Consider the following 19286-nt stretch of genomic DNA (forward strand, 5'->3'; position numbering starts at 1 on the left):
TAGTCCAATATTAGGCAAAGATGTTGTGCTGCTTGGACCGGTATTCCATAAGGGACAACGACATACGAATTGAGCAACAACATTTACAGTATTATGTGTCGTCAAATATTGATGTCCATGTTACAGTGTTCGAACACGCAGGGTATCCTTTCATTCTCTATACAAATTAACCAGGAACAAAGGCGCACATAGCCATGCCGGAGCTTCACACGGAATTCTCACATACTGTGCAGGTCCATTAACATGAATAAGTCCGTGGCACTTCCCCACTATGTCGGCACGTATGTCCACACAGTTCCCTTAGAAGTCGGCCCGGGACGCAATTTGCCCAGGACGTCAGTCGTGATGTTGCCCACCTCTGTGAGGCCGACAACTGTGAGTCCTTTCACCTTCACCACCACCACCACCACGACCACAGTAAAATGGACCCACCGCTTTACAAGAATACTAAGCACATCTACTGCTATCTATCTCTCCCTATAATTTTTTTAGCCAACATCAACGTCAACATCATCTATTACTTCCACCTCTTCCCGACACGGGGCTAGCGCCAAACGTTGACTTCTGTCCCACATAAAAGTAGCTCCAGACGGAATTGTATGTCTGGTTCGCCAACACCTTGTATGCGTTTGCAATACCAACTGCCGTCAAATAAACATTCCCTCGCTCGCAACGATATCGTCGCCCAAGCAATGCGCTTGTTTACAGTATAGGGCAAAGAAAGTGGCCTGAGGGCCACCGGTGGACGTTACCAAGGAAATGCAGGAAGCCATAAGCTGGTGTTTGCAACAATCTCTGGCGAAGCGCCTGCCTCCCCGAAAGGCCATAAAAGCAATTTTATATGACGGGGATGTGCTCAGAGGATCGTATACGCGCCCTTCAACTAGAATACGTTTGCTTTATGACGGACCTAATGCGTCGAAAATTTGTTTGGGGACGCGTATGGTGCAACGCCATGATACGTAGCTTGCTGGCAAGTAGCATGCCCATATAGAAGTGAGCAAGATGTCGGGCCCAAGGTGGCGGCTAGGATTTCCATGTGACGCTAGACTAAGGCGTCCAGTCTTTATAAATACTAGGGAAGTGACCGCAGAATGAACTAGGTCCTTGCAATTTGTGAACTTCGGACATTTCGAACTCCAAACCTAGATGCGTATCTCAAGTGTCAGATGCGAGACCGCCTAAATGGTGCATCCATTTGAAGAGGAACATCGGTTACTACTAGACAGCCTATGACAAGAAATCGGTTGCTTAGAGACGCAAACCGTCGTCAGTCATTCAGTCGTCTCTGCGATTGTATTAGTGGAGAATCAGCGACGTCCCGCCATTTTCAGCGTATTCTGCATTGATTCGTAAGCCATGCTTTCTGGTCCTATTGACGTGTGGCATTTTCCCCATTTCCTTCTACGCTGTTGCGGTTCTGTGTTCAGTATATACAAGGCGTTTCACCTGAATTGATAAATTCTAACTGGCGACGTATACTCGCCCGATGATTGTGGGACTTTCGCCAATTACCTTCTGGAAACTTTTGCCACCATTTAGAAAGGCTTTGGACAATCTTTAACTGAGGGAAATTATTTTTTTCAATGGAACTTCGAAACTTGTTAAGCCGACCTCACTTTTTTTTTCTTTTTTTTAACAGAAATATGAAGTCCTCCACGAATAACCGCAGACCCAACAAAAACTATGCACACTATAGCAACAGCAGTAGAAAAAAAAAACAAAAAAAAAACGTTAGTAAAAGTGCTGCTTTGACCCCGCCTCCTTGATTGACACAAAAAGCGCACGCGAAAGGTGCTGTGATAGGAGGAAGTGTTCCCGAATGTGTTTTCTTTCTTTCTCCAGCTTTGACCTGGATGCTGGTGACGACCGTCTTATGAACGTTCACCGTCTTATCACTTATCACCATTTTATCACCATCTTATCGTTCACCATCTTATGGCGAGGCCAGGTTCTACAGGCGACTTTGACACTGTGAGGTTCACTGGTAGGTGTAGGTTAGTTACCGAACGCATATTGAAGCAAGCTTCAGTAAACCTGGTGGTGTTCACGATAACGCTTCGGAAAAGACAAGCTAATCGTGCTGTTTGTTTCAAGTGCGTGACATATTAGTGAGTTTTAGTATACCGTACGCTGTCGCCTTTGCGTACGTAAGGGATAGCGTGGTGGTTCTGCTCAATGCGCGCAGCTGTGTTTATATCTTTCACGTGCGCAACACCAGCTACGCTATCCCTTACGTACGAAAAGGCGATAGCGTACGATATACTAAACTCACTATTAGGAGAACGTAAAGTTTCACGATAACGTTTCCGCAAACATGATAAGCCAATCGCCTGATTCTTTTGGAGTGACTGACATGACGTCGCTGATACCTGATTGACTGACAGCGATACGGAGTCGGAATCCGAGAGGGCTTACGATTTCCTAAAATTCCCTATTATTGAGCTCTGATTTACCGGAGTCTGTTGTCGTATACATTTCGCGATGTTCTTCCAACACAATAAAATGCGCTATTTTCGACTTGGGTTAACCAGAGTTACGTTTCATGCATGTTTTGCGCGGCGGGCGGCACGATCTCATTTTACGTTGCTACGAACGGGACTTGGAGCGACTGGCGGAGTATAGATACTGATCAGAAGGTATTGCTTCTCACTTCGATATTTGTTTGATAATAATTAATACCTGGGGGTTTACGTCTCGAGACAACTGAGATCATGGGCGACGCCACAGCGGTCGGTCTGTGGATTGCTTTTGCCCACCTGAGGGTTTTTTAACGTGCGATGAAAGTTTACCACACGGCACCCCGTATTTAACGTCCCTCGCGGAAGACGGCGTGTCTAAGCAACTTGTACCCTACCACCAAGTTGCTGGCGTCCTCGGCCGAGTTCGAACCCGCGATCTCGGCATCAGAAGGCGAAAACGTTACCGACTGAGCCACCAAGGCCGGACTTGGTTTGGTTTGGTTTTAAGAAAAACTAAAATGCAGATTCTGCCTTCACTAGTGTGAGGCCCGCAACTCCGCATCACTTGCACTGGTCAGTTACTTTGGTAGAAAACCCCTGTAATCTCCTTTTGTGTGAATAAACATATACCCCCTCCCCCTGTAATAATGATGTATATTAAGAGGATGATGATGATGATTAGTGATAGTGGTGATCCTGACAGAAAACAATTGCACACACACTGAGATGTCAGAGAACGCGCAATCGCGCAACACGCAAACAATCGAACAGCAAAAACCACAAAACACACATAGGATCAAGACTTGTCTCAAAACTGCGATCTTCTTGAAACGTTAGTGAAGGCAAAGTAGCTGTGACAGTGATAACGACGCAAGGTGTTGCGAACCAAGTCTCCGAGTGGTAGCGTGATGGAGGTAGAGGATCAGGGGTCCGGTCTTCGTAACATAACAAGCATTTATTGCAGCATGGTGACGACTGAAGACAGACAGACAACTCAAGAATTGGGGTCCCGCGCTTAAATAGGAAACATAAACGGAAGCACGTCATCTCTAAGCATTATATACAACAGTCCGTGCGTCAGATCCGTTCCACAAATCCATCCCACAGTCTGGGAACTAGGGCGCACTGCCTATTGACTGGGCCAGCGATGTCCGGTTTGGTCAGCGGGATGAAAGGGCTCTTATCCACGGCTGACCCGAATCCGTTCTTGGAGCTGCACGGGCCTCCCTCGTGGTTTGGCGCCAAGTGACATGAAAAGATGGCAGCCATGTCTCAACAACACCTCCCTCGCCGGGCTGGTCATCACGAAGGGGTTGCAGTTCCTGACGCTGCTCCGCTGAGTTGATGAGATGAGGGCTCCGCTGATATGATGGCCAAACTCTTTCTTTCTGCGGGACACCCTGGGTCTTTGATGGGCTCGGGTTGCGAAAAGCTCGTCCAGGAGATGGGGACCCTTCGGACTAGAAGTTCTGGACCCCGATCTTTGACGGTCTGGGGAAGAGGTCACAGCAACAGAAAACAACGGAAGAACAACCACGCCAACCCGCAGCCCCCCACACAGGAAGCGCTCTGCGTGTCCCGACCTGACTACAACCAGGCTGTGAATACATTTACAATTATTCAAACTATTTTGCGTCCCATAAACACAATACACTAAAATGATTATCAATCTCCTAACACTAAAGGAAAGTTCGTGAATTCTTTAAAGCACATGAGCCAAAGATACAATGTAGTCGAAGTTTACAAGTTATTTACAGCAGGATCAATGGACTCGAGCTTATCCAGCGGCTAGAAGCCCCGACTCAGGCCATCGGCGTTACTATTGAGGCTCCCTTTTTTGTACCGTATGTCAAAATTATATTGTTGGAGCACCAAGCTCCACCGGAGCAAGCGGCCATTTTTCGAGGACATGTTTTGCAGCCATGTCAGCGGGCAGTGGTCCGTTTCGATGATGAACTTTGCCCCAGACAAATAGCACGACAGCTTCTGCACTGCCCACACGAGGCACGCGCACTCCTTTTCCGACGCACTGTATGCCTCTTCTCGAATTGTTAGCTTGCGACTCACGAATAGAACTGGTCGTTCTCTGCCGCGTTCATCTAGTTGACAGAGAACGGCACCCAACCCTCGATCGCTTGCGTCACATTGGACGATAAACGTGCGTGTGTAATCCGGTGCGATCAGCACGGGTTTGCGAGTTAACGCCGTCTTTAGTGATTTAAAGGACTCCTCCTTCTGAGAGTCCCACACGACTGTTTGTGGTGCATTTTTCCGCAGCGCATCAGTTAGCGGGCTGGCTAAGTGCGAATAGTTGGAAATATAATGCTGATAGTATCCGGTAAGACCGAGGAATGCTCGTATGGCGGACTTGGTCGTGGGACGGGGGTAGTTGACGACGGCGGCGATTTTTGCATCGTGAGGACGGCGGAACCCTTGTCCCACAATGTGTCCCAAATAGCTGACTTCGGCACTCCCTAACTGACACTTTCGGGGACGAACCGTGAGACCTGCCTCCTGGAGTTTACGTAGCACAGTTCGCAGGTGCACAACGTGCTCCTCCCAGCTATTCGAAAACACGGCAACGTCATCTAAATACGGTAGTGCAAAGTCGCCCAACCCATGAAGAACCCGATCCATCAGCTTCGAAAAGCAAAATGGCGCGTTCTTAAGTCCAAACGCTAACATGACAGGGCGATAGGTACCAAACGGGGAAACAAACGCTGCGTAACGACTCGCACGCTCCGTAAGAGGGACCTGCCAGTATCCCCTTACCAAATCCAGCGTCGAAATGAATTTGGCCCCACTTACCTATTCTAACCGCTCCTCGATGTTCGGTATGGGATACGTTTCGTCACGTGTTATAGAATTAAGTCGACGGTAATCTATACACGGACGGGGGTCTTTCCCAGGGACCTCAACCAGAATCATGGGTGACGTGAAGTCGCTCTCGGCCGGCTCTATCACTCCCAATTCCAACATTTTCTGGATTTCGACCTGCATGATATCCTTCTGTCTCGGGGACATTCGGTAGGGCTTCGAACGTACCGGTTGTTCACTTGTGAGCTCTATATCGTGCACTACCAGCGAAGTTTTTCCCGGCTTCTCAGAAAATAGTGGTCGAAATTCTTCAATGACACGCTTTAGATCCTCCAACTGCGACGGTTCTAGATTTTCCCCTACACGAGCGGTTTCGAAAATTTCTGCTGTCGTAAGCTCTTTGTTGGTGCCGACATCAGGAATTTCGTTATGTTCCTCCTCGGGCGTGTTTAATGTCATGTTGACAACAGCCTCCCTTTCTCTGTAGGGCTTCATCAGATTGCAGTGGTACACCTTAACCTTTTTTTGCCGGTTTCCCATTTCCACCGCGTAATTCGTCTCCGAAATCTTTTGGACTACGTTAGCGGGTCCTTCCCACTGCACCTCTAACTTATTTTGTTTAGACGGTTTAAGCAGCATAACCTGGTCTCCGACTGCAAAGGAACGCTTTCGGGCACTCTTATCATAGTAGGCCTTTGCTTTCTGCTGGGCGGATCGCATGTTTTCTCCTACTACCTCCTGGGCATGGCTCAACCGATCTAGGAGATTTAACACGTACTCGACCACCGTGGGGTGTTCTCCTTGCCCCTCCCATGACTCCCGTAGCATACGCAAAGGGCACCTTAGGCTTCTTCCGTAGACTAATTCGGCTGGAGAAAAGCCTGTCGTATCATGGGGCGCACAACAGAGCGCGAACATAGCCGCCGGCAAACAAGCTTCCCAATCTCTTTTATGCTCGAAGCATAGGGACCGCAGCACCCGCTTTAAAACGGAGTGGACTCGTTCAACACTATTAGATTGCGGATGGTAAATGGAACTATGAAGCACCTTCATTCCACATCTTTCAAAGAACGTCGTCGTTAGGGCGCTCGTGAATACGCTGCCGTTATCACACTGTATCTCTGCCGGAAAGCCCACCCGAGCAAAGGTTGACAGCAGTGCATCAACTACATTTGCCGAACTTAATTCTTTGAGTGGTATCGCCTCGGGGAATTCGCCTCGGGGTATCGCCTCGGGGCAGGGCAAAGTGCGGTCAGGATATAGCGAGACCCAGATGATGACGAAGGGAGCGGTCCTACTACGTCGATCAGGAGTCGACGGAATGGCTCAGTAATTATTGGAACAAGTTGCATATGTGCCTTCTTTTTGTCGCCCGACTTGCCTACCCTTTGACACACATCGCACGATCTTACAAAGAGCTCCACATCCTTCCAGCAGCCTGGCCAATAATAGTCCTGCGTTAGCCGAAGCTTGGTTTTCCGCACGCCTAAATGTCCGGCCCAGGAGCTAGAGTGCGCAAGATGTAGCAAGTCGCTTCGATACTTTTGGGGGACGATCAACTGCTCGACTACCTTGCCTTTTCTATCCTGGTAGTGTCTGTAGAGTAGACCCGATTTCACGTGGAAGCTGACGTTCTTCTTTGCTAAGCCCTCCTCAACCTTATGTCGTAAGTCGATGAGAGACGGATCACTTTTCTGCTCGGCTGCTAGGACGGACTTCTCTACGCTAGCGAGGGCTTGGAAGTTTCGGGACACTGGGGGAAGGACTTCGCATTCTATCGCTCCTAGGTTCGTATCCGTAGCGAGGGTTCCTCCACTACCTAGTTCACATGCCTCATCTGCTGTACCACTTTTCTCTTCTTCGCCTTTACCATTGTCATTCACTGCGTCGGACTCTACCCGTTGCTCTAATGGTGGTGCCGCATGGTTTGGAGTATTCCCCTTGTCGTCAAATTGCAATTTCGTCGCAAGCTGCCTGGCCTTTGCGCGTGTCAACGCGAGCACAACCTCTTCCGAAAAGCACTGTCCCCTCTCCTTCAACAGTTGGTCAGACTTGTTAGAAAACAGGTACGGGTAGCAAAGAGGGAGGTTTTTGGACACCGCAGCTTCGGTCACAAGAACCCCAAATGGACCTTCTATCGTTACCCTTGCTATTAGCAAACATACGCTGTGCTCCTCTACGACCTGTTTGATCCATGCACAATCGCTAGTGTAATCTGCTTGCGTTACATAGGACGGGTGCACTACATCCATAGTCGCGGCGGAGTCGCGGAGAACCTTGCATTGTTTTCCGTTCACCACCATGTCCCTCATGTAAGGCTCTAGCAATTTAGCATTTTCCGGACAGTTACTAACGTAAGACATGACAACCTTGTCTGGGCAGTTGGCCGCGTAATGCCCTGGTTTCTTACATGTGTAACAAAGGCTCTGTCTCTTTGCCTCGAACACCTTTGTGTTCTCGCCCGTTTGGTTGTTCTTATCTCCGGACTTAGGGAGAACTGGCCTATTTTCGCGGGCGCCTTCCCTTTCAACCGAAGCCTTTTCAGAACGCTTACGGGGGTATCGTCGTCCCGTCTCAACTTTTCCACTTTCTCTACTTTCCTCTTTTGACCCTTTGGAGAAAGTATTTTCCCTATTTAGCAATTTTCTGCGTGTCGCGTATTCTTCTGCGAGCTCAGCGGCCTTTTGTACGTCGACGCTATCGAGCCTATCCTGAACCCAGAATTTTGCCGGCTCCGGGACACAACGATAAAATTGCTCCAGTGCGAAGCACTCAACGACCTTGTCGCGGCTGCTGTACACCTCAGCGCTCTTTAACCATTCTATTAGGTATGCCTTGAGGCTGTACGCAAATTCGGGATAGGACTGATCTACCTTTTTCTCGGAGGTACGGAACCGTTGTCGAAACGCTTCGGTGGATAACCGGAACTTTTTTAGGAGCGCAGACTTCGTTTTATCGTAGTTATCGGCGTCCTCCTTGCTCAAACGCGCAATTACGTCGGCGGCCTCGCATGGGAACAATGTCAGAAGCTTCTGGGGCCACGTCCCGCGGTCAAAACCGACTTTCTCACAACATCTTTCAAAGTTCACCAGGAACAAACCAATGTCCTCGCTGATTTTGAATGGCTGCATTAGATCCTTTATTTTGACCCTTTTTTCGTCCCCATTTCTGGATCCTGGCCTACTGGCTCCCTCCGTTTCGAGCTTTAGCTTTTACAGTTCCATCTTTTTCATAGCCAAGTCGTACTCGCGCTTTTCTCTTTCGGCACGTTCCTGTTTGGCAAGCTCTTCATCTTCCTTTCTCTGGACTATCAACTCCCAGCACTCTTTCAGCTCATCGTCATCGGCTCCTATCCCCTGAATCAGCTCGATGATTTTCGGCTTCCTTTTTACCTGTCCTGCATTACCTCCCAACTCTTCGAGCAGCAATAGTAGCTCCGGCACACGCAACTTATTTAAATCCATCGTACTCTCTTGAGTGTTAATTTCCCGAAGGCCCTATCTTTTTCGGTGACGCACTAGCACTTTGGCGCCCTACAAAAGATATCTAACCGATTTTGCCTACCGATTCTCACAGCCTGGCAATAATCTCGACCAAGAAACGCAAAACACTCACCCGTGCACGAAGTCGCGGTCCAGCGAGTCCATTCCGCCGCTGTCAACCAGTTGTTGCGAACCAAGTCTCCGAGTGGTAGCGTGATGGAGGTAGAGGATCAGGGGTCCGGTCTTCGTAACATAACAAGCATTTATTGCAGCATGGTGACGACTGAAGACAGACAGACAACTCAAGAATTGGGGTCCCGCGCTTAAATAGGAAACATAAACGGAAGCACGTCATCTCTAAGCATTATATACAACAGTCCGTGCGTCAGATCCGTTCCACAAATCCATCCCACAGTCTGGGAACTAGGGCGCACTGCCTATTGACTGGGCCAGCGATGTCCGGTTTGGTCAGCGGGATGAAAGGGCTCTTATCCACGGCTGACCCGAATCCGTTCTTGGAGCTGCACGGGCCTCCCTCGTGGTTTGGCGCCAAGTGGCATGAAAAGATGGCAGCCATGTCTCAACAAAGGGTAAATAGCAAACATTAATGAAGACGTTTAAATTTCGTTGCTAAATCTCATGTGACCAGCCACAGCAAGCGCGGGGGTAAGTCGGCAAAATGCGCCCGTTTCAGTAAACCCCCAGCATAAAGCGTGCACAATATTACGAAGGAAGATATTAAGCTGCTCTGCTACGGACTGCAAAAACGTGCCACAAATAAAATTGACCTAGATTGTTAAAGGGGCACTAAAATGCAAAAACAACTTGCTCTCAAATGAAAGTCCGTGTTCCAATTAGTATAGTGCGAGCAAAATGAGTTCACACAGCGCTACCGTTTAGGAGGAAAACGCAATGAAAACAGAGCCGTCTTTGGCGGCAACGAATAGGGTACTCAGGAGGCAAAGATTGGCGACATCCAATGAGACAACAGGAGAAGCGTGCGCATAGCTATTGTGGCCGTGTGGATTTGGAGCGGGTCCGATCATAGTGTTCCGTATATGCGCGGCATGATGCGCACTGCCGCATTTTTCAATACCGATTCACTGAATTGTAGCCCGCAACAGTTCTCGCGAATGTTCCACTGAAAACATTTATCTTTACGTCCTTTGGACAGAGACGCCTGTCCGCTTCGCAACGGGCACTATGTTTTTCACCGGGACTGCTCCATGGCGTGGCACGCGCGTGCACGCGCAGCATGGACTAAAAACACCGATGCACGAGCTGAAACGATGTTCACTGCTTAGCGCCGTAGAAAGGAGTCCGGTATAATTTCGATTGTAGCTCCATAACGGAATCAAAATTTTGAACTATGATAACAATACGAAATTAACATAGCGCGGAACGTAAGTTGAAGTGAACTTGTTTTTGCAATTTAGTGTCCCTTTAAGTTGAAGCAAATCGTTGGTATAAATTACAAAACTGTCAAATACCCATTTAAATGCATCACACTGCAGCACGAATCCAGTATTTGAGATAACTATACCTTATCGTAGCGTGGAGTTATATTCGGTTTTTTGTGAGGTAGTGAGAGGTGGTGAGGTTGGGGAATGTTTCAAACGAGGTTTGAGGACAGATTGCGTCAAGTACTTCGTTGTTGAGGAAGCCATAAAACAAACGCATTACTTTTATCTGAATAGCAAGAGGAGATGACGCATTTATGACATTCTGTAAGGGTGATGCAGTTTAGCACCTACGTTAAGTGTTTGTCCCTTTACTAGGGGATTGATTGTTTCTTTTTTTTTTTTTTGTCTGGCGACAGTCAAAGGCTTAGTCGTGGAGCAAGTTTCGAACTTTTCGGATTTATCCGAAAAACTCCGCTTTTCGAGGTTCCAGTAACGCAAAGCTCAGCAAGGAGAACCATGCTCTGATTACCGGTTGGCGGGATTCGTCTACTTTTGTGTCGAGATCGTTTGGTCTAGCATCACAGGCTGCACGACTTCAAGACAAGGAAGGGTGGCTGTCCTGACTCGCATACACATTGAACAGTCTTGGACATAACAGTGCGCGATGCATAGGAGTAATGCAGGAGGACACCATCCTTGCCTGGACTAGAGGGACCTCAGCATTGTAGCCGTCCAACAGAGTACCCATTTGGTGACTATATTTATTTTTTATTCAAACACCTACAGTGGCTAAAAGGCATTGCGCTAGGGATTCTAGAGAACAAAAAAAAATAGACTGGGTAGCGGCAGGTAGCGGGGGGGGGGGGGGTATCGTTTATCGAAAGAAATAAAAAAAAAAACAAGAAAGAGAGGGCGGAAAGTTTACGATGGTCCACTCTTTCAGGCGCATATGAAGGCGATGAAATGTATTGTAAAGGGTTTAGAGCACAGTGGTTGTGGTGGTTGTGGTAAGATGCTATAAAATTATTTTAAACGGAGGTTCCTGCGACAGACAGGCAATGGATCCCAACACATCATGGCCTTCAACTCGGTGGTGCTCTCACAGTAAGTGTATCGGTTCCAGACAATCTCGCCCCCATCATTTTGGATTTTACTATTTTATTCCTAATGACTAACAAGCTAGTGTCCCATAATCCCCAGACATATTCAAGCACCAGTCGAACAAATGCAAGGTACAACGTTTCGTAAATCCTCAAGGGAGCATCCCCGAAGATCCTTACTAATGATGGAAGTGAACGACTATCCCAACTGTGAACCTGATATGATTATTCCATTTAACAGTACTAGAAAAAAAAACATACTAAGGTATTTAAAGTAATCTACAAGTTCCAATACGCATATACTCGACACGACCCTTACAAAAATGTCTGTTGACCTCTTGTTCCCATTCTACAGAACTTAGTCAACAGAGAGCACAGACATTCAGTAGACTTTCTATTAGCCTTGTGTTTACCTCACATATTGATTTTATGTTGACTTATGGAACTTTAAGTCTTGTTGACAATTATTCACAGGAAGGTAACAGCTCTTTCTGTAGACTCTCCATATACTTTACACAAATTTCGTGTGAGCTTCATGTGTAAGTCTGGTTATATGTGATCTCAATTTCTCTGTTGACTTTGTTGCGACTCAGCTGTCAATGAGTCGGCGTCACCCACGAAACTACCTTCGTCCATTTTTAAAAGGTTCGACGAGCGTTACGTGAGGTACTCAGTATATTGTTCTCAATCGATGAAGATACATGATTTACTGAAGCCCGATTAACACCATCCCCGTATGATGTGAAGACTTTTTGTGAACTTTCTGTGACTTGAGCGAAGTTGAACTTCTCCGTCGTATTGTTCACTCAATCGCAACACGCATGAAATACACGAAATGAAGTACTGCAAAACTATATATGTATCTATTTTATTCCAAAAATGCATACCTTGAAAGTGGTATCCAGTGTCAACACAATCATACAAAACATCCACACGTACACATGCTTTATGCCACACAGTGTCGCGTCGCACAATAGACAGTCAATGACCGGATGCGGACTGAGTTCTTCTGGCGACCCACGGTAACGGTGGACTTCAAAATTCACTGAATTTCGGCGAAACCGACGTCTCTGAAGCGTTGGAGAGAAATGTGTCTGAATAGGGCGTTCAATCGCAAACTAGTAATGTTCAACCGCAAGTGAGTAAAACCGAGCAAAATGGTCATAGCAACAACAAATTTGGTTCACAATCAACACCGGCCACGAACTGATACTTTTACACTTACCTGATGGGGCGCAAAGCTGCAGCCGCCGCTCGAAACATACAAAACCCTACAGCACAACAGTCATGGTATGAATACAAGGGAACCTTGATCACACACTTCTGTCACACAGCTTACCCCTTACGACGCAAAATGATATCCTCCTTTGTTCTTTCATGGCCTGCAAAAAAGAGAATGAAATTAGCAGAACCAACACTGGCCACGAACTAGTACTTGTACACTTACCTGACGGGATGCAGGACCGCAGCCGCAGCTCGAAACGAACAAAAACCTACAGCACAAGAGTCATCGTATGAATATAAGTGAAGCTTGATGACACACTTCTATCACACAGCTTACCTCTTACGACGCAAAATCATATCCTCCTTTGTTCTGTAATTAACGAGCGTACGCTGAGAGCCTGAGACAGTTGAAACATGTCGCAACCGTTCCAACGACATTGCGATTATGCTAATGGCGATGACTCCTTCGTGATGAGGCGAGGGCGAGGCACGGAGGCGCAGAATCAAAGTGTGCAGCAAACCTGTCGCATGCGCATGATCCCCATGTGATCGTATAAGTTGGAAATATATTGTGTACTGAACTGAAGTATAAATAATACGAAGAACCGTCTTCTCAAAGCCGTCGAAAATATATTTAGTGTTTTAATATGTAGCTAAAAGGTGGCAAAGTGTCGTTCAAGCTACTAGATTTAATTATAAGTTCAGATTCAAATACCGCTTTGTTTAGAGAGCCGATAGCACGGACCTCTCCACCTCCCGGGAGTGGTGTACAACCCATACGGTTTTTTGCAACACACCCAGAAATTGCAGATATTACCCATACAGCTTGTCTCCCAATGAATAGAGCCACAAGAAGGGTGTCCAACCCACAAAAATACGGGTTCGGTTCGGGTTCGGGATCGCGTTGTTTTGATTTCGTTCCGGTTCAGTTCCGGTTCGGCCACGTCAAAAACTGAACCGGTTCGCAAACCGGTTCAACGCTTCCGTTTTATATGTTCCATAAAACTGCTTTTATCAGGAAATGCGTGGCTAATAGCTTACTGCTGTTGTCTGCATTGACGTCTTTAGCGGTGAGGTAGCTCTTTAGCGAGAGAAATAAGAAATGGATGAACACTTATTACAAATAGAGTCCACGCTGATGAAGCGGTGTTGTCCCGCTACTTTCTGTTCCCAAAATCTCTTTTTCACACGCACAGTGCCAGCAAGATAAACTTAAACGAAGCCTAATAAGATGGACAGCGTAAGATAGACGACAGTACTTGCCGGCACACTGCCTTCGCAGCGTGAATCGATCTGAAACCGTACTGAAGCATGTCGAAAATAAGCCTGCCAGCCTTACTCTGTCCGAGCTAACAGCAGTGCACTAGTTAATCCACCTCACAAAGGCAATGTATCACGACACAACTGCACTACCAATAAGCAGAACCAAATTTACTTTTCAAACCACGACCAATCAGACAGGCACCGTTCTGCGTACGCCCCTTCTCCACTTCTCATGTTTCTGACGTGTTTAATTTTTACTGCTCACGTGTAAAAAGAAATCTTGGGCGCTTATTTGATCACATATTCGTCGTGTAGAGCTACATAACTGGCCTACTCCATTCCTTTTGCATTCGTCCGCGTGGCACCTCGTCTCTGAAGAGTAGACGCCGCATCACCACGTGCGTGGGGCGCCAGCCGCGGCGCTCACAAGGACAACTGCGCTTCAACATGTTAAAAAGATGCTGAAAGTATACTTACTATACGTCGTCGTCTGACTGGTAGGTGAAAATTTCTGAAATCCATGATATAGGCGCGTGATGATGATACCGATGTGTCTTCGTTCGGGGATAAAGAGGAACTCTTGTGCTGACTTCTATGTCCGAACCGTTTTGTTGCGAACCGGTTACCGCTATTATTTTTTATGGTTCTGCTCCAGTTCGGGTTCAGCAGTGTTCCGAAAATTTCGGTTCGGGTTCGGGTTCGGTTCCGGCAAAAATAACGGTTCGGGTACGGTTTTCGGCTCGGGTTCGGGTTCGGTTCGACACCCTGGTCACAAGTATGCCTTTGTATACATATACCGCCCCCCCCCCCCACCCTATGGGATGCTCGGTACCCCCTTGAGGTCGACCTCTGTGGACATTACTGTCCGATAATGCAGTAATTAATAATACGGAATTCATCTATGTAGAAAAAAAATCGGTTGAAATAAATACTTGCTACATAGGCGCATAGAAAAGTCCACAAACTGTCAACAACGACATCTATATACCTTGTCCACAGAAGGTGCACATAAGGTAGTTCAAGAGATTGTCAAAATGATGTCAATAGCAATTCCTGTTGACTGGATCAACAAGAAGTCAAAGTCAACACACTCCCAAGACAGGAAAGAAGAAGTCTACAAGAAGTCTGCAGAAAGGAAAAATTCATTTTCATAAGGGCGAGGACAGTTTAGGGGTCATTTCAGCCATTTCCCATGTCTATCTCTATACTTGGGAAAGGTACAGCATCTAAGGTTTTTTCTTTTCCTTTTTTAAATGAACCGTGCTTCTCATCTTCTTCAAAGTGGACAAGGGAGCAGAGATGACAAAAAAAAAAGTATTCTTTAAAGGACAGCTAGTTGTTGCAACGCATACAGTAGGATGGCATGAAAGCGAAAGTTCCCTTGCTACTATGTCAAGGAACATGCGGATTTCGAGATGTTCAGGTCGCCAAGTCGTCGTAATGCAAATGTCGTTCTCTGCGAATTGTGCCGCATAAGAGTAAGCGTTTTTCCGCTGTCTCTCTCTCAAGGTAGCTTTTCGTTATTTTTACCAGTATGTCGTTTCACCGCCGTTGCTTTGGCCCCATGCAGATTTCTGGTATCAGCCCAGTCGTAAAAAATAAGCAATATCAACTCCAAATTAATAATAAGAAAATAATAACCTCATCAGTCGGAGATACGCGAAAGAAATAGAGTACGACAATCCGGAACCCCGGTGCGCTGAGCAGTGTACCTAAGAGTAAAAAAAAAAAAAAAAAGAAAGGAAAAAAAGCAGGTGGGAAAGAACTGACAGATGAACCTATGGTTATTTAACGTGGAACGGTTTGCAGATTGCAAGCGGATTGACGGATTTGACTAACAGATGAGCCTGAGCAAGGAATGATTACTGCGGCCATTTCTCTTGAGATCAAGAGGGCTTATGACACTGCTAGTCACGCTCATGTGTTGCGTGGGTTGTTCTCGCTGGGAATAATGGGCAGAGCTTTACGATGGATTGCCAGCTACCTCAGTGGACGAGCGCTCTTCATGCGTACCTGCGTAGGGGACACACATAAGTTCAGAGTGGTTTCTGGCGTTCCTCAAGAGTTCATCAGCGCTCTGCGCGCGTCTGCAGAATGCTCTGGACATAGTTGCGGACTTTCTGACTCACAGAGGACTGGACATATCGCGCGAAAAGACGGTGTGGTTACTTTTCACAAGGAAACGTCTTCGGGACTTTCATCTTCAAGTCAGCGGGCAGCGCCTGCGAAGAGTCACTCATCATCGCATTTTAGGTATCGTCGTTGACAGATCACTGTCCTGGTCTGCAGAAGTACGGCACATCAAGGAGAAGGCTGATTCTACTGTTAAATGGGCCCGAGGGCCATCCAAAAAAAAAAAAAAATTCAGATTCAGACGTCTGATGAACGTGTGTGTGTCATTTTACCGCATAGCGCGAAAGGTTTTGATATGTGCAATTTGTTCAAAAAAAAAAAAGAACTCACATAAACATGGCCCGCGCGTTCGCCCTAAACTCTCGCCACTCTAAGGTATGATGCCACGTCACCAATGACGATACAGGGAGAACTCGTTGTGGTTCGCCGGTCAGTGGGGACCATCGGCTTGCCCCTTTGCCGCCGTAAACAAGTTTTGCTAGTTCTCCCGGAGAATTGGGGATAGAAGGTGTTAAGTGTCTTTCCACTGTCCTGTTAAGTGTCTCTCCACAGTCCATGGCGATGGGGACTGACCTCGAGTAACATGTGCCCTGCTTGTCATGGTGATACATAGCCAAGGGACGCTCGTTAAGCGCGTTCCGAGAAACAGAGACGGAACCCCGATTTTAGGGACTTCAAGGGACGAACCGCGGCCTGGAAAGGGAAAACGCGGGCAGATGCTCTCTGGACGCCACTGATGTAGGGCTGCTCCGGGGCTTTTGGAAATAAATGTAACTGGTTGTTAGTCGTACTCCATTGTAATGTGTCGATAGTATCTACATAATCGGGACGGAAAACACTCACCGCCCCCGAACAAACTTAACTGGCGCAGTCGACTGGGATACTACGGCTTTCTACATGGAGACGACTGCAACGACATCGGTTACCTTCGAAGCTGCGAAAATGACCAGATATGGGTAAGTCTAAGTGGATACCCGTCAGCCATATCTGAGGCAGCACAACGGCTATGAAAGAAGCCTGGCGACGAAGAAAGGTCATGATACAGAACGACATCTAAGTGAGAGGTTCTGCAAGCTACGGCCCATCGTACAGAACGACATCTAAGTGAGAGGTTCTGCAAGCTACGGCTCACCATACAGAACGACATCTAAGTGAGAGGTTCTGCAGGCTACGGCGCACCATATAGAACGATATCTAAGCGAGAGGTTCTACAAGCTACTGTTTACAACACAGGACAATATCCAAGTGAGAAGTTCTGCAGCTACGGCTGGATCTACGACAGTGCTCCTAAAGAAGGACATCGGCGTTGTGGCGAAGGTAGGTGGGATTTTGTTCAGCACACTTTGGGTCAGCCATGTCAGTGACTACGAGACATATGGCGAAAAATGGAGAGGCGGCCGCGTCGGAACAGCAAAATGATCCACCTAGGGATGATGATAGCTTTGATGAAAGGATGCAAGAGAAAAGGTTAGAATTAGAGTCCTTAAAACTGCAGATCGAGCTAGAAAAGCTCAAACTGGCACAAGTGCAGCAAGCTGAGAATGATGTAACGTCGAGAACACGAGTGCAGGGAGAGAGAAGCGTGATGGGGGAATACGCCAGGGAATTGAGAGCCCTGTTAACGCCAATGCCAGACTCCGACCCCCTCGTACCAGCCTGGTTCAAAAACGTAGATGTAGTATTTGAAACTCTATGCGTACCAGGAGATCTCAGGGGCGCACTTATTCTGCCGTTTTTGAATGAAAAAATGTGGGCATTCACTGCTAGCCAGTGTGGGGAAAGGATTATTTCCTACAAAGAACTAAAGGAAGGCATTCTAAGAGAAATGAAAATGACGCCTAATGAGTACAAACGTCTCTTCTACACGGCGCGAAAAGCAGAAAGAGAGTCATGGAACCAGTTCACTACAAGACTGGAAACGCTCTTTACCTACTACGTTAACAGTCGGAAAGTAGAAAGCTTCGATGATATAAAGCAATTGATCATATCCGATAAACTAAAGCAAGTCATGCCCGACGACATAAGGGGCTATGTAATCCAAAACGAAGTGAAAGAGTGGCTAAAGCCAAAGGAAGTGGCACAACTAGCGGAAAATTATGAAGAAAGCAGAAAACGCAGTAAAAATCTCGGCAGGAATGATAACAGCCCTCACAAAACTGAGAGGCATAGTAGGTGGGAGCCTGAGAATGCACGTTATGGGTTTGATGAACGAAAGGGAGGTGACAGACCTCCGAGGAACGGACGTTACCAGCGGGATGACAGAGGAGAATATGTACCGAGAAACGCTAGAGTAGAAAATGGGCAGAACACGACGCCAAAGCTAGTAGGGCGAGTTTCCTACAGTTTGAGCGATGAAAGGAAGCTACAAAGGCAAGAAGAGGCTAAGGTAGTCAAAGTGGCGATTAGGAACGCTATGTTGAATGCACGGGTAGATTCTGGCGCAGATATAACCGTACTCAGAAGCAGCAAATTACCGTTTGATGTTGATGACGAGAGCAAAGGAAGGATTAAACTGAAAGGAGCATTCGGCCACGTGGTCACAGCCGATTTGGTTTATATTCCACTGTCATTGCAAGGTGAGGAAAGTAAAAGTCAAGGAGTAATAACGCTGTGTGCCGCAACCGAAGAACTATCTGAGGGTATTGACGCTTTGGTTACACCTGAAGCATACGAGGCACTAGAACACGTGTCGGAGAAAGAAACGGTTGATGATATTGATCCAGCCGATAAAGTGGAGATGGCTGAACCTGCAGAAATAACGACTAATGGGACAGAGAATACCGAAATTGTACGTGACGAACTGGAGTTTGAGGATGACTGTGTTACAGAAAATGTAAATGTTGTCACTAGGGAATCTGGTGAAACGCCTACGAATGCTGTCTTCAGTGAAGAACAGAGAAATGACGCGACGCTAAAAGAAGCGTGGGAACAAGCGAGGTTAGGCAGTCATGGAATGGGGATTGAAAATGGCCTGTTATTCCATAAAGAGGAAATTGACGGGAGAACATATAAGCAACTTGTACTTCCCGAAGGTAAGCGAAATGATGTTTTGGAGCTAGCTCACGATGCTCCGTGTGGAGGTCACTTTTCTGAGAAGCGCACGAAGCAAAGAATTAAGGCATCATTCTTTTGGCCGTCTTTGGCGACAGACGTTAGGAAGCATTGTCGATCATGCAAAACTTGCCAGATATTTGCAAAACGACGAATTACCGACCGCGTACCAATAGTACCATTGGCAAGGCCACAAAAACCCTTTGAAGTTATTTTTATAGACTGTATCGGCCCATTAGACCCTCCATCATCTCGAGGGCATAGGTATGCATTAAGTATAGTGGATCTCTGTACACGTTGGACGGAAGTTGTACTTCTAAAGACCCTGACTGCGAAAGCAGCATGTCAAGC

General features: G+C 47.0%; 1 protein-coding gene across 1 annotated transcript; it reads right to left on the reverse strand.

Annotated features, from left to right (window-relative positions):
* Positions 1-5270: 5270 nt before the first annotated feature.
* Positions 5271-7531, reverse strand: LOC135384584 (uncharacterized). The gene is made up of 3 exons (XM_064613780.1): positions 7129-7531; positions 6665-7062; positions 5271-6017 (listed from the first exon to the last, which is right to left on the reverse strand). The coding sequence occupies exons 1-3, from the start codon at positions 7529-7531 to the stop codon at positions 5271-5273; spliced, it is 1548 nt and encodes a 515-aa protein (XP_064469850.1).
* Positions 7532-19286: the final 11755 nt, after the last annotated feature.

This window comes from Ornithodoros turicata, chromosome 2, assembly GCF_037126465.1.
Source record: "Ornithodoros turicata isolate Travis chromosome 2, ASM3712646v1, whole genome shotgun sequence".
NCBI classification, from domain to species: domain Eukaryota; kingdom Metazoa; phylum Arthropoda; class Arachnida; order Ixodida; family Argasidae; genus Ornithodoros; species Ornithodoros turicata.

Bases quoted from the DNA above. Each gene is read 5' to 3' on its own strand.
- LOC135384584 (XM_064613780.1), bottom strand. From the start codon at position 7,531: ATGGATGTAGTGCACCCGTCCTATGTAACGCAAGCAGATTACACTAGC. The intron at 7,063-7,128 runs GTGGTACAGCAG...ATACGAACCTAG, and splicing joins TAAAGGCGAAGAAGAGAAAA to GAGCGATAGAATGCGAAGTC. The intron at 6,018-6,664 runs GTAGGCAAGTCG...AGCCATGCCCAG, and splicing joins CGTGCGATGTGTGTCAAAGG to GAGGTAGTAGGAGAAAACAT.